This window comes from Hemiscyllium ocellatum, chromosome 33 (genome assembly GCF_020745735.1).
Source record: "Hemiscyllium ocellatum isolate sHemOce1 chromosome 33, sHemOce1.pat.X.cur, whole genome shotgun sequence".
NCBI classification, from domain to species: Eukaryota; Metazoa; Chordata; class Chondrichthyes; order Orectolobiformes; family Hemiscylliidae; genus Hemiscyllium; species Hemiscyllium ocellatum.
This window is the reverse complement of record NC_083433.1, coordinates 11,697,638-11,717,083: the sequence shown is the minus strand read 5'-3', so window position 1 is coordinate 11,717,083 and position 19,446 is coordinate 11,697,638. Positions and strand designations below refer to the sequence as shown.

General features: G+C 40.8%; 1 protein-coding gene across 6 annotated transcripts in view; it reads right to left on the bottom strand.

The window, feature by feature from the left end:
* LOC132831318 (carnitine O-palmitoyltransferase 1, liver isoform-like) overlaps positions 1-19,446 on the bottom strand; it is a 103,653-nt gene that overhangs the window by 16,420 nt on the left and 67,787 nt on the right. For all 6 annotated transcript variants that reach the window (XM_060849396.1, XM_060849392.1, XM_060849391.1 and 3 more), the window contains exons 11-13: positions 18,089-18,277; positions 8,694-8,799; positions 4,937-5,053 (exon numbers count right to left, since the gene is read on the bottom strand). In XM_060849396.1, the coding sequence (XP_060705379.1) occupies positions 4,937-5,053; positions 8,694-8,799; positions 18,089-18,277 (412 nt within the window). The remainder of the gene's footprint in view (positions 1-4,936; positions 5,054-8,693; positions 8,800-18,088; positions 18,278-19,446) is intronic.

Genomic DNA, 19,446 nt, shown 5'->3' with positions numbered 1-19,446 from the left:
TGAGTAACAAAACAAAAAAACAGTTTTGCACAATCAACAACGGAGCTGTTGTGAGCTTAACAAGTCTAGCAAATATTAATTTCCTCTCTTCAAATGCATTAGGTCAATATATCTGATATGATTCCAAGTGTGACACTCCAGTTTCTCTTCAAATTGTTTCCACCAATGCCATTAAGCAATGTCAGATGTGCAATCATTTTAGGCTGATAGAAGTGGCAGTATTAGGTTGGATTTATCTATCTCAAGTGGAATCTGCAAGGCTATCTTGTGGAAGGCTGCCTGAAACCCCGCAGTAAGTCTAGTTCATTTTGAGGGCCAGGCCAGCAGCTGGGTCACAAAGATTATAAAGTGAAAAGTACTTTATCATAGAAATCAATTGGCTATTACATGCTTGGGAGAATGTGTGTTGTGGCTGTGAGATTGGAGGATTTTATTTCATACAACTTGTGACTGTCAACCGACCAACAGGGAGAGAGAAAACAGAACGTTGGTTAATACAGAAGAAAATTTCAGGCTGGGCAGTAACAAGAAAGAAATATTTTCTTATACAGACTGTTGGACAAGGATAGAAATACATGGGAACACCACCATCCATAAGTTTCCCTCCAAATCACTCACCATTCTGACTTGGAAATATATTGCCATTCCTTCAGTGTCGCTGGATCAAAATCCTGGAGTTACCTCCCTAATAACATACCTACAGCACGTGGATTGCAGCAGTTCAAGAAGGAAGGTCACCAAGACTTTTTCAAAGACAACTTGGGATGGACAATAAATGTTGGCCAACCAGCTGCCCATATCCGTGAATGAATAAAAATTGAGATGGTGATAGTTTAACTGGGCTTTGCTTAAGATAAAAAGATGGAATTTATTAATGTTTTTCTGAATACATGATTTGTTTTTCTCTCAGTGAATGTTTTCTTTCATTTGAACCTTGCAGAATTTCTAAACTATGATTATATCTGATCAATTAATGCTTAGCAATTTTGTACTAGAACTTGTTCCAGACACAAGGTGGGTCTTGGGGCAAATGTCCGCAGGGAAAGGGACGGCTGGAAAATGGAAAGCCTCCAGAAATGAGATAATGAGAGTCCAGAGAAAGTATATTCCTAATAGGGTGAAAGGGAAGGCTGGTAGGTATAGGGAATGCTGGGTGACTAAAGGAATTGAGGGTTTGAGTTAAGAAAAAAAGAGGAAAGCATATATGTCAGGTATAGACAGGATAGTTAGAGTAATCCTTATAAGAGTATAAAGGCAGTAGAAGTAAAATTAAGAGGGAAATCAGGAGGGCAAAAAGGGGACAAGAGATAGCTTTGGTAAATAGAGATAAGGAGAATTCAAAGGGTTTTTACAAATACATTAAGGACAAAAGGGTAGCGAGGGAGAGAATTGGGCCCCTCAAAGATCAGCAAGCTGGCTTTTGTATGGAGCTATAGAAAATGGGGGAGATACTAAATGCATATTTTGGATCAGTATTTACTGTGGAAAAGGACATGGAAGGTATAGAATGTAGAAAAATAGATGGTGACATCTTGAAAAATGTCCATATTACAGAGGAGAAAGTGCTGGATGTCTTGAAACGCATAAAGATCAATAAAACCCCAGGTGCTGGGTCTGCTACTTTTCATCATTTATAGAAATGATTTGGATGTGAGCATAAGAGGTATATTGTTGTGGTTCTGTTCGCCGAGCTGGAAGTTTTTGCTGCAAACGTTTCGTTCCCTGGCTAGGGAACATCATCAGTGCTATTGGAGCCTCCTGTGAAGCGCTGCTTTGATGTTTCTTCCGGTATTTATAGTGGTTTGTTCTTGCCACTTCCGGGTGTCAGTTTCAGCTGTAGTAGTTTGTATGTGGGGACCAGGTCGATGTGTCTGTTGATGGATGTTCTTGCCGCTTCCGGGTGTCAGTTTCAGCTGTAGTGGTTTGTATATGGGGTCCAAGTCCATGTGTCTGTTAATGGAGTTTGTGGACGAATGCCATGCCTCTAGGAATTCCCTGGCTGTTCTCTGTCTGGCTTGTCCTATGATGGTAGTGTTTTCCCAGTCAAATTCATGTTCCTGGTTGTCTGAGTGTATGGCTACTAGGGATAGCTGGTTGTGTCGTTTTGTGGCTAGCTGATGTTCATGGATGCGGATTGTTAGCTGTCTTCCTGTTTGTCCTATATAGTGTTTTGTGCAGTCCTTGCATGGTATTTTGTAAACTACGTTAGTTTGGCTCGAGCTGGCTATTGGGTCCTTTGTTCCAGTGAGTTTGCAGCAAAAACTTCCAGCTCGGCGAACAGAACCACAACAACGGACACCCGAGCTACAAATCTTCAACCAGACTTTAAATAAGAGGTATAGTTAGTAAGCTTGTAGATGACACCAAAATTGGAGGTGTAGTGGGCAGCGAAGGTTACCTCAGATTACAATGAGTAAATGGGCTGAGAAGTGGCAGATGGAGTTTAATTCCGATAAACGCGAGATGTTGCATTTTGGGAAAGCAAATCTTAGCAGGACTTATACACTTAATGGCAAGGTCCTAGGGAGTGTTGCTGAACAAAGACCTTGGAGCGCAGGTTCAAAGCTCCTCGAAAGTGGAATCGCAGGTAGATAGGATAGTGAAGGAGGTATCTGGTATGCTTTACTTTATTGGTGAGAGTACTAGGTACAGGAGTTGGGAGATCATATTGCGCAGCTGTACAGGACTGTTGAAATACTGCATGCAATTCTGGTCTCCTTTCTATCGGAAAGATGTGAAACTTGAAAGGGTTCAGAAAAGACGTACAAGGATGTTGCCAGGGTTGGAGGATTTGAGCTATAGGGAGGGGTTGAATAGGCTGGGGCTGCTTTCCTTGGAGCATCGGAGGCTGAGGGGTGACTTAATAGAGGTTTGCAAAATCATGAGGGGCATGGATAGGATAAATAGACAAGGTCTTTTCTCTGCTGGGAGGGGGGGGTCCCGAACTAGAGGGCATAGGTTTAGGGTGAGCCAGCAAAGATATAAAAGAGACCTAAGGGGCAACGTCTTCACAGAGGGTGGTATGCATCTGGATGAGCTGCCAGAGGAAGTGGTGGGGGCTAGTACAATTGCAACATTTAAAAGGTATTTGGATGAGTATATGAATAGGAAGGGTTTGGAGGGATATGGGCCGGGTGCTGGCAGATGGGATTAGATTGGGTTGGGATATCTGGTCAGCATGGGCAGTTTGGACCGAAGGGTCTGTTTCCGTGTGGTACATCTCAATGACTCTATGACTCCATTATACAGACTGTCACTCTTATAAACGCGCTGAATTGCTTCAAGAGTAAATATATCACATGTTGCATCGAATCATAAACAATTCAATGCAAAAGTTCCAAGTTTAAGCCTCAGCTTTTCCCAAATTAGATCTCATTTGGGGTGCTCCTATTAGTCTTAATAAATCAGAGTCCCCCTATCCTTTACTGGCAATTCTCTTCTAGATGGCGGATTAAATAGGATAGAGGACTCAACTGTCTATGTTTACACATGCAAAACTGTCACCTCAGTAAAGGTCTATATTCGAGTCAGAGATATACAACACAGAAACAGACCCTTCAGTCCAACTCGTCCATGCCGACCAAGAGCCCACATGATTATAAGTGATTTTCACTTTAGCAACTATGAATTCAGCACACCCTAAGAAGCCAAATCTTCAGTTTTTGGGGGGGGTAAAAATGTTGATGTAGAATGGACAATGAAAAATGAAAGCCATTTTGAAATTCTTTCCTGTGACACGAGAGTCACAAGAAAGACGGCATTTATTGGTCATCCTAAGCAGTGTGAGAAGAGATGGTGATGAGCTTTTTTTGGAACCTCTATAGTCCATACAGAAAATATACTTCCATTACGCTATCGAGGGAGAAAAACCAGGATTTTTAGCCCATTGACAGCAGGGAATGTGAAGTACATGGCTGAAGAGTGTGATGCTGAAAAAGCACATCGGTCAGGTAGCATCTGCGGAGCAGGAGAATCGAAGTTTCAGGCATAAACTCTTCATCAGGAATGAGGCTTGTGGGCCATGGGGGCTGAAAGATAAATGGGAAGGGGGAGGCGGGGCTGGGAATGCAATAGGTAGAGGAAGGTGGGGGTGAAAGCGATATGTCGGAGAGGAGGTTCGAGCAGATAGGTGGGAAGGAAGTTGGACAGATAGGACAGTTCGAAAGGGAGGTGCCGAGTTGGAAGGTGGGATAAGGCTGGGAGTGGGGAGAAGAAAGGTGGCGAGAGAGAGAGAGAGAGAAATGGGTAAACTGGTGAAATCCACATTGATGCCATGTGATTGGAGGTTACCAAAGTGGAATATGACGCGTTCTTCCTCCAGGCATTGAGTGGTTAGGGTTTGGTGGTGGAAGCGGCCCAGGACCTGTATGTCCTTCATCATGAAACCCTAATCACCCGATGCCGGGAGGAAGAACGCCTCATCTTCTTCCTTGGGACCCTCCAACTACACAGAATCAATGTGGATTTCAGCAGTTTACCCATTTCCCCTCTCCCTACCTCGTCCCAATCTCAACTCAACACTGCCCTCTTGAACGGTCCTACCTGTCCACCTTTCTTCCCACCTATCTGCTCCACCCCACCTTCATCTACCTATCGCATTCCCAGCTACCTCACCCCATTTATCTGTCAGCCCCCTAGGCCCACAGGCCTCATCCCTGATGATGGGCTAATGCTCAAAATGTTGATTCGCCTGCTCCCCGGATGCTGCCTGACTGGCTGTGCTTTTCCAGCATCAACTCTTTGACCCTGATCTCCAGTCCTCACTTTCTCCAATGTTAAGTACATGCCCAAGTTAGAAAAAAAAGTTAAAGGTAGTGTCCACAATGGTCCCTTAACTCTTCAGTGGTGGAAGCTTGGGAGGCTACGCTGAAGAAAATCTGCAATGTCCTCAATATTTGTCAATAATGTGGCAGAAGTAGAAAGGGAAATCTCTCACCTCCTTTGGGATGTCCCATTGCAGTCTCTGTGGCAATAAAAGAGTAGTATCTGCTTCGCCTTTACAGTTACCATCATCGTCATATCCCAGTTGAAAACTGTCTGTGGCCAAAGCATACTGTGTAACAAATAGGATGCAGAACAAGTTATAAAAGCAAGCAAATACCGTATATACTTGAGTAATAGTCAAATTTTTAAAATACTTTTTAAGGTTAAATTTATGGGGTCGACTATTACATGGATACTACTTTTGACGGGCTGAAATTCATGCCTGTCAAAATTCATATTGTATCATTAGCAAATCCAACTGATCTCTAAATGAATAAAAAAAATAAACAAATTATGGTAATTCTGAAAACCCGGAGTGGAACAAAACAGCCAGCTGAATGGAAGACCAGTAGCAGAGCGGAACAACCTGCAGACTGGAAAACTGGAGCGGGATGTGACGGCTGACTGACTGACTCAAACATTGATCTGTTATCTTTGAAGAACTAGAGCTGAATTTTACATGAGATATGGAAAATTCCATGTTATTCAGCCAAAAAGTAGGGATCGACCTTTACAGGAGATCAACTATTACTCGTGTATATACAGCAACAAAATCTGGGAAAAATAGGATTGAATGTTTTATAAAAGTTGAACTAATTTTTCTGTAGAAGTCACCCAGATATGAGCAAAATATATGGCAAATTAAAAGTTTCACTCTTGGTAGAACCAACCAGTTCACATTATCTACATGATTTATGTGGTAAGGAGCAAATATCCAATGTTTCAAGCCCTCATAACTGAAGATGCATTGGAAACTTGGATAAAAAAAACTAAAAGAGCATGCATTTTTAACTTTCCCAGTGAAACCAACAAGTCTGTCCCTGTTCTGTATCTTGGAGATATTTTCTTACATTTTAAACACTCCACATGATTACACTGTTTATTCTTTTTCCAATATAATTATCATCAATACATTCTCACTTTTTGAATGTAGAACCAAAGTTGCAGCTTTAGCACAGGCTAATTTAAACAGAAAACCATTGCTTCTGAATTTTTGGTCCACTAATTGATTGTGGTTTAGTTTGCCTTGGTTCAAAGTAGTAAAATATAGTTTTGACAGATCATATTTTTTTGACAGTTCTGTTAATTTCTGACATGGCACAAAGTAGAACAAATGGCAAGGGACACAATGGAAGAAACACATGAGGCACAGGTCATTCCAAAAACAAAATTTAACTGCCAAAGCACAACACTGCACAACCAAGATGAAGCTCCTTTTATGCAAGTGAAATGAGAACATAGTGAAAGGCGACAAGATAACAAAGTGATCAATACAAACTTTATTCAACAATTTAAAAGAAAAACTGTACAGGAAGCTTTTTAAAAAATAATGATTTTACACTGCAAGAACTCCGTTGCACATCCTCATCAAGTTCCTCATACTGAAAGATCTTATGCCCATATATTTTATTCCTGCTGAACACTGAGGAATGGAAGAATCAACTGCAAAGATAAAGAAGGAAATATGTTGTTTCAGTCAGTCAATTAAACGGTAAATTTGGTAGAAATGCTGTATATTGCTAAGTTGCACTTATGAAAAACAAACTGATTTATAGACAGCAGACATATTGCATGTGCTTCAACTGTAAACTGATGGTATCTCCAAGTGACAACAGTACTTTAGTACCAGAAAATTCAAAACAAACTCTTCATTATGGGCGCAGAAGCAGATTCTGATATTAAGATTACAGAAATGACTAAAAAGGTTTAATGCTGTAATTAACCACAACTAACAGACATACCACCATTGAAGGTAACTTTAAACTTATTCACCATAGGGAAAGATTTTCTCTGTGCAAGATGAAGAAAAAGCGTTTACAACTTTGTTAGAGTTAATATCTCTAACAGATTTCTCTTTCTATTCTAAACCCTTTTAATTTCTTATTTCATAATGTATCACATTTTATTTTGTTTTTCATTCTTTACTTCTCACTTTTCTTAGTTTATCTGCCATATCACCAAATTATCCATTTTGCCTTCAGAATAAGAATCAGTGTTCTTGGAATATGTGGAGCGTTCTGAATTGCATCAATAAAGAGCAACTTCCACTTTTCTGGTGGGGGGAAAATATGTGCAAATAAGAGACTCTAACTTCATTAAAAAAGTCTTACTTTACAGTTTGAAACTTGATATGTTATAAACTTAATCAGATCAGCTTCAAATATTTCAATAAGAGAAAAAAATCCCTACTGGTGAACAAGTTACTAATTCAATAAGGATGCAAGTATAATGGAACATGGAACAAAAAAAGGTGCAGGAATCATTCATTCAGTATTTGAAGCAATAATTGAAAATGTTATATCTAGAATATTAGAGGATTCATAAAATAATGAACTTACCAGAAAAGTATGGGAGAAGAATCAAGGTCCTTCTTGAACAAGGTGACGTACATCAGCCATCCTTAGGATTTGTTTTCCTTAGGTACACAGGTGTCTTGTGTTGAACTCAGTTTTAACTAGTTATTCAACACAAGCCATCCTGCTGCAAGTTTCTTCTGATACTGACATGAAAAATTTTGCTGGAATTTAATTTTGGCTGCAACAAACTAAACATGTCAACACCCTAAACAGTTTGTCTTTTGATTTATATCTCAGCACAAAATGTCAATGTTTTGGATACCTATTTGGGTATTGAATGCTACAATTAAAATGATGTGCTCTGCTACTCAATACTATTTTGTCACCTATGCGGGGTGTAACAGTCAGTCATTCATAACGGGTCAAGAGTTTTAATGCTGCTTTGAGTACTCATGCACAATTAAAGCCAGTAAATTAACTAAATTATTTTCAATAGTCAAGAAATGCTTTCACCCTGATTCCTGATATTATCCTGCAAAATACAGCAGTCAGATTTTCATTGTTGAAAATATTCAACACCCCATCTGTACTCCTTTTCCATTCAAAAACTGAATGGTTTGATTCAACATTTCTAGCTTAAAACTTTCCTTCTAAATTGCTAATTATTTTGGTAAGTCACATAACAGCCATGTAGAGGAGCACAGATAATAGTTAAGAATGATAGAATTATACAGTACAATATAAGAGTCACTTGGCATAAAATACTTTGGCTGGCTCTTTCAAAGAGTTATTCCATTGGCTTCATTCCCCTGTGCTTTCCTTTGTGCTGCAGGTATTTCCTATTCACATTCACATGTAATTTCTTTGCAAGTTCCAATTAAATCTGCTTCGATCACACCAGCAGTAAATTCCAACTTGCTGCATGAAAAACCATTCCCCTCTTGCCTTTGGCTCTATGACCTTAAATCCATGAACTCATTATTGCCAATGGGACCATTTTCTGTTATTTAAAACCTTTCATAATTCTGAACACCTTGATTAAATCTTCTCTCAACCTTCTATTTCTTAAGGAGAACAAACCTGGTTTTCATCACATCTCCAAAAGATCAGATGTCTCCCATTCCTATGCCACCCTAGTAAACATCTTCAGCATCTTCTCTAAAGGCTTGATACCCTTGACACAAAGGGTTTATTTCTGTATATTTGAATTTCTTTCTTAGAGAAAATTATTCAACTAACATTGATAAAATTAGTCAGTGATAAATTATTGCAACATTATATTCTGGAGTATTTTTACAAATATTTAGGAATAAAGTCCCAAACTGATGTTTAAATTAGATAACAACAGTCCATATATGTTGGTGATATTGTACTTAACAGTTACAGTTGAGTTAGAAACAAGCAGTCTGTTACCTCCCATAGATGTCCAATGATTGGTGCATCAGCCCAGGAATGTTCTGCATTTAATCCCACTTTTCCATTTGCAAACACAATGAAAGTGAATGATTTATCAAACCATCTGGAGGACAAGAAAATAGATAATAGGATTTACTTAAACTTGCTAAATACCATTGCTGATGTTTCTCTCTCACACACTCTTTAGGTTCCGTCCTCCTAATACAATGTTTCATTCCCTAATTCAAGACAGTCAAGCACCAGAATCACTTAGAGACAGATGGAAGGCAATATTCCAGTGTCTTGCTTTCAAGTTACTTTCTATTTTGCTTCAAGCGTTTTCCAAGTGAATTTTACTTCAGCATGCAGAGGTAAACACCAGACAGTTCGCCAACTTGTGGCTGAAGCGTCTCATCAATAATAGTCAATATTATTTTAGATTGATAAACCTGGATGATGGGTTATAATTCAGGACCTCCATTTGGGCTTATAATAAAGAGAGCAAGAAATAGAGCAAGAGCAAAAGCGAGAACTTAAAGCCGATCTTTGCTTACTGGTAGTCAAAAACAAACAACTATTTGACTGAAGTTATGTTTCAGAGACTTGACCACAACGTTTGCTGACGTTGTAGTATAATACTGAGGAAGTGCTGAACTCTCAGATGTGCTATCTTTTGAATAAAACCTCATTTGCTCAGTCAGGGGGGCATAAAAAATCCTGTGAGACTAGCACCTAGGGCAGGAGAGTACATCTGAGCCTAATAGGAGCCCTAATGCTTTAAGTCCATGGCGGGGGGTGTTGGGAATGGGCCTGTGGTGTTCAGGTACAGCGTGCAGGCTCCAGGCTAGAGGCAGAACTGAGCCTGTACTGTTCCCTACATGGCACAATTTAAAGAGGAGCTGGAAGTTTCTCCAAGAACCTGGACCATTGTTTAGGCCTAGAAATTATTAAAATAATTGTTTTATATAACCCATTACTAACAGAAGAATTTTGAATTGACAAATTGGCTGCAATATTTCCGTCATTATAACAACAACTACAATTTAGTAATACTTGATTGGCTGTGAAGCACTTTGGGATGTCCTTAAAATGTGAAGGCATTACACAAGTACAAGTCTGTCTGCCTCCTTTTGTTGATTAGATGAGAACCAAGTTTAGACTTCAAAGGGAGACAAAGAATTTTGCAGCTTTACAATCCTGTGAAGGAAGTTAGAGTGAGGATCCAGGGAGAAGAAAGTGTATGTATAACAACAGACTTTCACCATAGACGGGCTAAGTGGTTCAAAAACACCTCAAACACAGAAGTGTAGGATTGGAGATGAGAGAAGGTAGGTTGAACCACATCAACAGCATTAAAGAAACAATCACTGGCTGCAGTCTTCAGCTTCACAGAGATTCGTCAAAGAAAGAACACTAAGACCACTTTCGAAAAAGCAGAGATTTTACTTGTGCTTAGCTAAGATAGTAAATAAATTTGTGTCTTAGTGTTGAACCTCAGGAGATAGGTGAGATATTAAATGAATATTTTGCTTCAGTTTTTATTGTGGAGAAAGAAATGGAGGTTAGAGAACTCCAGGAAATAAATACTGATGTTTTAGAACCAATTCACATTACAGAACAGGAAGTACTAGCTGTTGCAGAAAATATAAAGGTATATAAATCTCCGGGACCTGATCTAGTACATCCCAGGACTTTGTGGGAGCTTGGGGAGGAGATTGCAAATATTTGTGTATGTATAAATACGCGTGAGGTGCCGAATGACCGAAATAAGGCAAATATTGTGCCTTTGCTTAAAAAGGGACATATGAAGCAGTCAGGGAACTATTGAACCGTGAGTCTGGCTTTGGTGGTAGTCACGTTGTTGGAAGTGATTCTGAAGAATAGGATTTATAGGCATTTGTAGAGGCAAGCACGGGAAACGGTGAGGGGGAAATGGCATCTCACAAACTTGATTGAGCTTTTTGAGGAAGATATCAAAGGGCAGAGCAGACGACCTTGTTTATTTGGATTTTGGTTAAAACCTTTAACAAGGTTCTATATGGTAGTCTAATCAGTAAAGTTAGATCGCATGGGAGTCAGGATGAGCTTGCCAATTGGGATATAAAATTGGTGTAACAACAGGAAACAGTGAGATGGAGGAGGGTGTTTTTTGGACTGGAGACCTGGGACCAGCAGTGGTTCTGCAGGGATCGGTGCTGGGTCCACTTTTGTTTGTCATTTATAGAAATGATTTAAATGAGAACATAGAAAGTATGTTTAGTAAGTTTGTGGATGACACCAACATTGGCAGTATAGTGGACAGTGGATAGTTTACAAAGAGATCGTGATCAATTGGGTAAATGTAATAAATGGAGCTTAATTTGGATAAATGCAAAGAATTATATTTTGGTTAAACAAAGATAGGACTTATACAATTTAAAGTAGGGCCTTGGGCAGTACTATAGAACAGAGACATTCAGGGGTTCAGGTACATGATTCTTTGAAGCCTGCATCATGTAGATAAGGTGGTTAAAAGCAGCTTTTGGCATGCTTGCTTCATTATTCAGATCTTTGAATATAGGGATTGGGACGCTATGTTAAAGTGTTGCAGATGGTTAGTGAGGCCTCTTCTGGAGTACCGCTCCAATTCTGGTCACACTATTATAGGAAAGTTATTACACTGGAGAGGGTTCAGAAGAGATTTACCAGGATCCTTATTGAGTATTGAGTACAGGAGTTGGGAGGTCATGTTGCGGCTGTACAGGACATTGGTTAGGCCACTGTCGGAATATTGCGTGCAATTCTGGTCTCCTTTCTATTGGAAAGGTGTTGTGAAACTTGAAAGGGTTCAGAAAAGATTTACAAGGATGTGTGTGTGTATATATATATATATAAAGACCTACGCACTGTCAGAGGAAGTGGAGGAGGCTGGTACAATTGCAACATTTAAGAGGCACTTGGATGGGTATATGAATAGGAAGAGTTTGAAGGGATTTGGGCCGGGGCTGGCAGGTAGGTCTAGGTTGGGTTGGGATATCTGGTCGGCATGGATGAGTTGGACCAAGGGTCTGTTTCCGTGCTGTACATCTCCATGACTATGTTACCAGGAATGGAGGGTTTGTGCTATAAGGCTGGATTCTGGAACTTTTTTCACTGTAGCGTAGGATGTTGAGACACGATGTTAGAGGTTTCTGAAATATTGAGGGGTATAGATAAGGTGAATGGCAGACCTCTTCCAAAGATGGGGGAATTCAAGACTAGGGGACAAATTAAAGCAAGAGGTGAAAGATTTTAAAAATACAGGAGGGGCACTTTTTTTTAAAAAAAAACAGAGTGGTTAGTGTATGGAATGAACTTCCAGAGAGTGGTAAATGTGGCTACAACATTTGAAACACATTTGGATAAGTTTGTGAATAGGAAAGGTTTGGAGGGATATGGCTAAACACAGGCAGCTGAGACTAGTTTGGTTTGGAAACATGGTCGACACGGGCTGATGAGACTGAAGGGTCTGTTTCCGTGCTGTACTCCGCTGTGACTCTACTTTATAAATATGAAGCAGCAATATAGAAAATTGTTCGTGGGATTTGAAGTGACACGAATCAAGAACTGGTTTCAAGGCTAATAATCATTGTATTTTATGGAGATCACAGGTTCTAAGTCAACATTACAAAGACTGCATGTGCCATGACTGTGCAACGTGATGGAATTTGATGACAGCAGATTGAAATTATCAGCAAAAAGAAGAATTGAGGTGGTCACTGATGGGAGGAAAGAACACACAGCAGTCTTGGCAACAGCCAAAGCAAGTGGAAAAAGAATGGCAAGAAAATGCAAGACAGAAATACCAAGAATGAATAAACAGCAAAGACACAACTCTAATGGAAGACCAGACGAAGGAATCATGTTACAGAAATGAAATTACAATGGGCAGCATCTTATCAAAAGTTTTAGAAAATCCGATATTTAACATGGGCAGGAGCAGCAGTGCATCAACATACAGGAATCATTCTTCTGTCTATGGTTTAGGTGAGAGCTTTCAATGAAGTGATAGGTAATGAGAATTAACAGGAGCTCCTATCACTTTCAAAAACTGATGGAATAAACAAGCACAAAAGTGCAAAATGTGAAAAAAGAGAAAAACTCAGAATAAACGATAGATATACCAAGAAGCAGGATAAACTTCTTCCTGCTGCAATGACATTTACTGCCTTGTTTTAAAAATGAACTTGCTTGTTGAGACCATCACTATTTATCTATTTTTCTCATTTTTGGTTTGGAACTGAGTTGAAGTTGAGAATTGAACTTTGAACAGTAGCATGCATTTTAAAAAAAAAGAGAATACAAGACTGGTGCTTGCCATTGGAAACTGGCCTGGAAAGCGAATACAGGTTAACTGCTGCTCGAATAATAGTATACGATTCCGCATTGAGATATGTATGGGCTTCAGCAAGGCGTTCAACAAGGTTCAAGCATGGGAGACTGGTTAGCAAAGTTAGATCACATGGAATCCATGGAGAACTAGCCATTTGGATACAAAATTGTCTTGAAGGTAGGAGAGAGGGTGGTGGTGGAGGGTTATTTTTCAAACTGAGGGCCTGTGACCAGCAGTGCGCCACAAGGATCAGTGTTGGGTCCACTACTTTGTCATTTACAGTTAGTTCTCCTGTAACGCCGTAGTTGCATTCCAGTAAAACCTCGTTTAATAGAAAATTGCCAAATAAAATAATGGGGCCTATGGAAAAAAATGGGGTTGGGGCAGATCAGCAAAAAAAACTCAAATATCACCCAAAAATCTAATGCAAAGTTTAGCACAGCCTGAATGAAGTTTGAAATCATATTTATTAATGAAACAAACTAAATTTAACAGAGTGCATTTAAAAAATGCAAGAAAACCACTCTGTACAGTACCTCGCACAGAAAGCTACACTGTTGGCAGCTGACATCGCTGCACATGCAGTACGGCATGAAGACCGGCACTAACATCGCGCATGCACAGAATGACACGGACATCAACGCATGTGTAGACCAAAGCGCACAGCCCGAATCCCACTGGAATCACCCTATCGCAAACAGAGGGAAACATTCTCAAAAATCCAGTTCCCTAATTTTGGATTCAGAATTGGCTAGCTGACAGAAGGCAGAGTGTGACTGTAGATGGAAAGTATTCTGCCTGGAGGTCAGTGTTGAGTGGTGTCCCGCAGGGCTCTGTCCTTGGGCCTCTGCTCTTTGTAGTTTTTATAAATGACTTGGATGACGGAGGTTGAGGGGTGGGTTAGTAAATTTGCAATAGACACAAAGGTTGGAGGTGCCATCGATAGTATTGAGGGCTACTGCAGGCTGCAGCGCGACAGACAGGATACAGAGCTGGGCTGAGAAATGGCAGATGGAGTTCAACCTGGATAAATGTGATGCATTTTCGAAGGTCGAACTCCAATGCTGAATGTTGGATTAAAGACAGGATTCTTGGCAGTGTGGAGGAACAGGGATCTGGGTGTGCAAGTACATAGACCCTTCAAAGTTGTCACCCAAGTGGATAGGGTTGTTAAGAAAGCATATGGTGCTTTAGCTTTCATTAACAGGGGGATCGAGTTTGAGAGCCGCAAAGTTTTGCTGCAGCTCTACAAGTCTCTGATGAGACCACGCTTGGAATATTGTGTCCAGTTCTGGTTGCCCTGCTATAGGAAAGATACAGAGGCTATGAAAAGAGTGCAAAGATGATTTACCAGATTGCTGCCTGGATTGGAGAGCTGGCCTTATGAAGAAAGGTTGAATAAACTCGGACTTTTCTCTCTATAGAGAAGCAGGAAGAGAGGAGATCTGATTCAGGTGTACAATAATGAGATGAATAGATAGAGTCAATAGCCAGAGACATTTCCACAGGGCAGGATTGACTGATCCGAGGAGTCATAGTTTGAAGATATTAGGAGGAAGGTATAGAGTAGACATCAGAGGTAGGTTCTTTACGCAGAGAGCTGTGAATGCATGGAATGCATTGCCAGCTGTAGTAGAGGAAGCAGAGTCATCAGGGACATTTAAGTGACTGCTGGACATGCACATGGATAGCAGTGGGTGGAGGGGTGCATAGGTTAAGTTACTATATTTTACATTAGGATTAAACCTTGGCACAACATCGTGGGCCAAAGGGCTTGTTCTGTGCTGTACTTTTCTATGGTCTATGTTTTAATTCTTCAGCGACATTATAATCAAATCATGCTGTCAAAATGGGTGTTATCCCAGATCTAACCTGTATATAAACAATTTGCATGTGAGTATAAGAAGAACTATTAGTAAACTTGGAGATGACACCAAAATTGCTGGTGTAGTGAACAGCAAAAGGTTACCTCAGAATACAACGGGACCTTGATCAGATAGTCAATGGAGAAAATGTGTTGCTGGAAAAGCGCAGCAGGTCAAGCAGCATCCAAGGAACAGGAGATTCGACGTTTCGGGCATAAGCCGTTCTTCAGGAGATAGTCAATGGGCCAAGGAGTAGCAGATCGAGTTTAGATGAATGTGAGGTGTTGCATTTTGGAAAGACAAATAAGGGCAGGACTTATACACTTAATGGTAAGGTCCTGCGAAGTGCTGCCGAAGAGACCTTGGAGTACAGGTTCATAGTTCCTTGAAGGTGGAGTCACAGGTTGATAGAGTAGTGAAGATGGCATTTGGTACACTTATTGGTCAGTGTATCGAGTATAGGAGTTGGGATGTCCTGTTGTGGCTGTACAGGACACTGGTTAAGCCACTTTTAGATTCAGTTTTGGTCTCCCTACTATAGGAGAGATGTTGTTAAACTTGAAAGGGTGCAGAAAAGATTTACAAGGGGTCAGAATGTTTGAGTTATAGGATGAGGTTGAAGAGGCTGGGACCATTTTCCCTGGAGTGTCAGAGTGAGGGGTGACCTTATAGAAAAGTTTATAAATTCATGAGGTGCGTGGTTAAGGTGAAGGGTCAAGGTCTTTTTTTCCAGTGTATGGGAATCCAAAACTAGAGGATATGGTTTTAAGGTGAGAGGCGAAAGGTATAAAAAGGTTTAAAATCTGATTGAAGATTTGTAGCTCGGGTATCCGTTGTTGTGGTTCTGCTCGCCAAGCTGGAAGTTTTTGCTGCAAACGTTTCGTTCCCTGGCTAGGGAACATCATCAGTGCGGTGGGAGCCTCGTGTGAAGCGCTGCTTTGATGTTTCTTCCGGTATTTATATTGGTTTGTTCTTGCCGCTTCCGGGTGTCAGTTTCAGCTGCAGTGAATAAAAACGTACCTAAGGAGCAATCTGTTCATGCATAGGGTGATGCATGTACTGCATGAGCTGCCAAAGGAAGTGGTGGAGGCTAGTACAATTATAACATTTAAAAGGCATTGGGATGGATATATGAATAGGAAATGTTTAGAGGGAAATGGGACTAGATTAATTTAGGATATCTGGTTGGCATGGACAAGTTAGATCCAGTGGTCCACTTGTATGCTGTCCAACTCGGACTACATTGCTGTACAGAAGTGGCAGCTGGTTGAATTTTGGATTGGTCGTGCCAGGGCTGGTCAGCCAACCACAGAACATTGAAATACAAAAAGCAAAAGTCAATTGGCTCTGACTATGTTTTGGGCAGGAGACAGCTTTGATTTGGAAGGTGCTGGACTGCATTGATTTTTTGCTTTGCTTTTTCTAATTTTTTTCAATCATCAATTTGTTGAAAGTTATGAGAAAAGAATCCTAGTTATCAGAAATAAGTAGAGGTCCCCAAAGTAGAGGTTTGCATTGACTGGTAACTTTGGAATTCAAGCAAGATATTCATCGCTGAAATGATTATCAAATCGACAAACTGCTACTCTTTTTAAAAAGTGTTCCTTAACTGCGTTTGCCGATCGGAAAGAGTTTGGGTCGGTGATCAAATAGGATTGGGCTTAGATCATAGATAATAAATTGGACTGCATTGTTGTTCATTTGTATTCTGCTAAAGCTACATTTTTAAAGAATAAATTGTTGGCTATAAATTGGGTGTCTAAGATATGTTATTTATAAAGTCTGGTTAGGAACGGTTTTGAGGGTCATTGACTATTTTAATTTCACTGTTGCGAATCCAGTGATAGTGAGGCTGATGTGGTTTGGCTTACTATCCCTGTGCCCTAACACTTATGCATTTTTTTAGTCAGCAGTGTAGAGCCATCATTTCCTTCATCACCTTTGTGTGTGGCTGCATCAAGCGGTGAGTGGATCCCTGGTACACAAACACCAAGTGTCACTACGGACTGAGGTTCTACCTGTCCCCGGCATTGCGAAGGATGGGCCTGGCCTCGCTGCTGCGGACCGCTCCGAGTAGTTGGACCGTTCCGTATCACCTGTCCTTCGTGGAGAAGTTTATGAAGGAAAACACCTTTGACCACAAGTCCATCAGGAAGTGGTCAGCATGTAGTGTCCTCAAGACCCTTCGAGAAAAGGAGAGGGCAGATCCTAGCGAGCAGTTCCCTGTGCAGACTGTCAAAGTCATTTGGCAGAATGCCTCATCGCCAGAACTTTCCAACAAGCACCAAGACATGGCTTGGCTGGTGGTGAGAAGGGCTCTGCCTGTGAGATCCTTTATGCACACCCAGACTCAGCCGCACCGCACTGAAGTGGCTGCGGGGGGGGGGGGGGGGGGGTGCGGGGACGAGACTGTCACACACCTCCTTCTGGAATGTGCTTATGCAGAAGTCTGGAGAGGAACACAGTGGTAAGGTTCGTCCTGAGCAGCGCCGTGACACGGGACTCCGTGCTCTACGGTCTGTTCCCCGGGACGCACACCAAGACGAACATCAACTGTGCCTGGAGGATCATCAACTCGGTGAAGGACACTCTCTGGGTGGTCCAAAACCTGTTGTTCTTCCGGCTGAAGTAGTTGACCCCGATTAAGCATTGCAGACTGGCACATCCAAAAGTCCAGGACTACGTGTTGAGGGACGCGCTGAAACTTGGGGCAGCTGCCAAGGCACGGTGGGGAAAGACCACCATGTAACATCTGCCTGCCTAAGAACAGGGGGTCCACGCAGTCATTTGGGCTCTGCTGACGCCTCAGCTAAATATATGGGTATATGATTGATAAACATACAGACCTGTATATATAAATGATAAATCCTGATCTCTGTATGTGAAGAAATTGAATGTTTCCGTATGTATGGCATGACCAACTGTACAGACCATCAAAATAATTTATGAATAAAATATGTTTTTGAAATAAAAAACTTAAAGCAGAAACATTTACACCTGCAATCTTTGTCATTCTATCTCAGAGGACTCTGGGTGCTCAGTCATTGAATATACAGAAGACTGAAATTGAAAACTTTTTGGAATCTGAGGGTATCTTACTGAATGATGGTGCAGGTTCAGGGACTACACACCGTATTCCCGCTATTTCTTATATTCCTATGGTCGGCTATAGATTGACATACAAAATAAATACTTGCCTGTCATAGCATTTGCCATGTAAGAGTGACTTGGCATATTCATCCAGTGATTGCACCTGGTTATCCACAAATAGATCATATTTAGCATCATCCAAAGTGACAAAAAATGCCGCTTTCTCCACACTTTCCAGTGAAGTCTTGTTCTTTCCAGAGCTGAAGTATGCTTTTCGAGCCTTCGCCCAAGGAATTCTGCTTAGCAACATAAAACAAAAAAACATCAGTACTCTTCCAACTTAATTTCTCTACCTCCAAGGCATTATTCTAGAGCATAAATATAGACAATCCTCCAGCATACTGGTTCAATCAATCAATCAGTCTTATTCTTCCTACATGAACCAGGACATTGGCTATCAGGAATGGATCTTTAAATAAATGGCAGATGGGAACTGGCTGCAGTTCCAACATATTCCCATTTCTAGTGTCAGAAGGGGGCAGAGTGCGAATCACAAAAGGTGGAAAATCCAAGCTCAAAAGGATAATTAATGCTGAGTTCAAGTCAACCACTCTTCCAAGGGCCTTAACCTGTCCTTTAAACATTAATAAAACAGACTGGAGCTGTCACTTGAGTTAATAAAACATGTCCTGCGCGACTGCTTTGATTGACAGGCCATGAGGTAAATGTCAGGAGTAAATCTCCTGTTCATCTGCTCCTGTAGTTTCAGTAGAGTTCTTTGTTGACATTTCCAATGGGCTGTCATTACAACTGAGGTAAACAATAATGCTTGACTGAGTTTCAAAAGCACTTACACCTTGGATAGTGAGGGTTTGTAGATAGGGGATGCCAAGTTCAGATTTTGATTAACCATTTAAAACAGCTATTAAAAGGACTAGTTGCCTTACATGTAGTTGTTGAATATTTGTTTCTAAAGAGATGGGATTTACAAACTTTGAATTAGTTTCATAATGGTTTGTCGCAGGATCAAGTGTATATGATTAATAATTCTATTATATTGTTAGAACATAATTCTTTTCTTCTTCTCTATTTTGATCCTGAGGTCTGTTTATAGAGATTACTGGGTGAGTGGTTATGAAAGTGGAAATGGGGATTGAGGGAGCACAGGACTATAAGTTGGCATGGTGAACGAGATGGTAGATGATGCGAGAGCTTCAAAAATAACTGGGATGAAGTCCCCAAAGAACTGAGACAAACCTGTGCACGTGGCCATCTACAATCTGCTCCTAGGGTAGTAGGCCTGAATCCATCATCTACCATATTCTTCTCCTGACACCACCATATCTGAGTGAAAATTTGACTTGAAGCAGCCTTTAAAATTAAGGTGGGTGCGCTAAATTAAGAAATTCTCCAACCAGATTATCTGGCCTGTAGCAAAAACCCTGTTCAAGATGCTAGTGAGCCA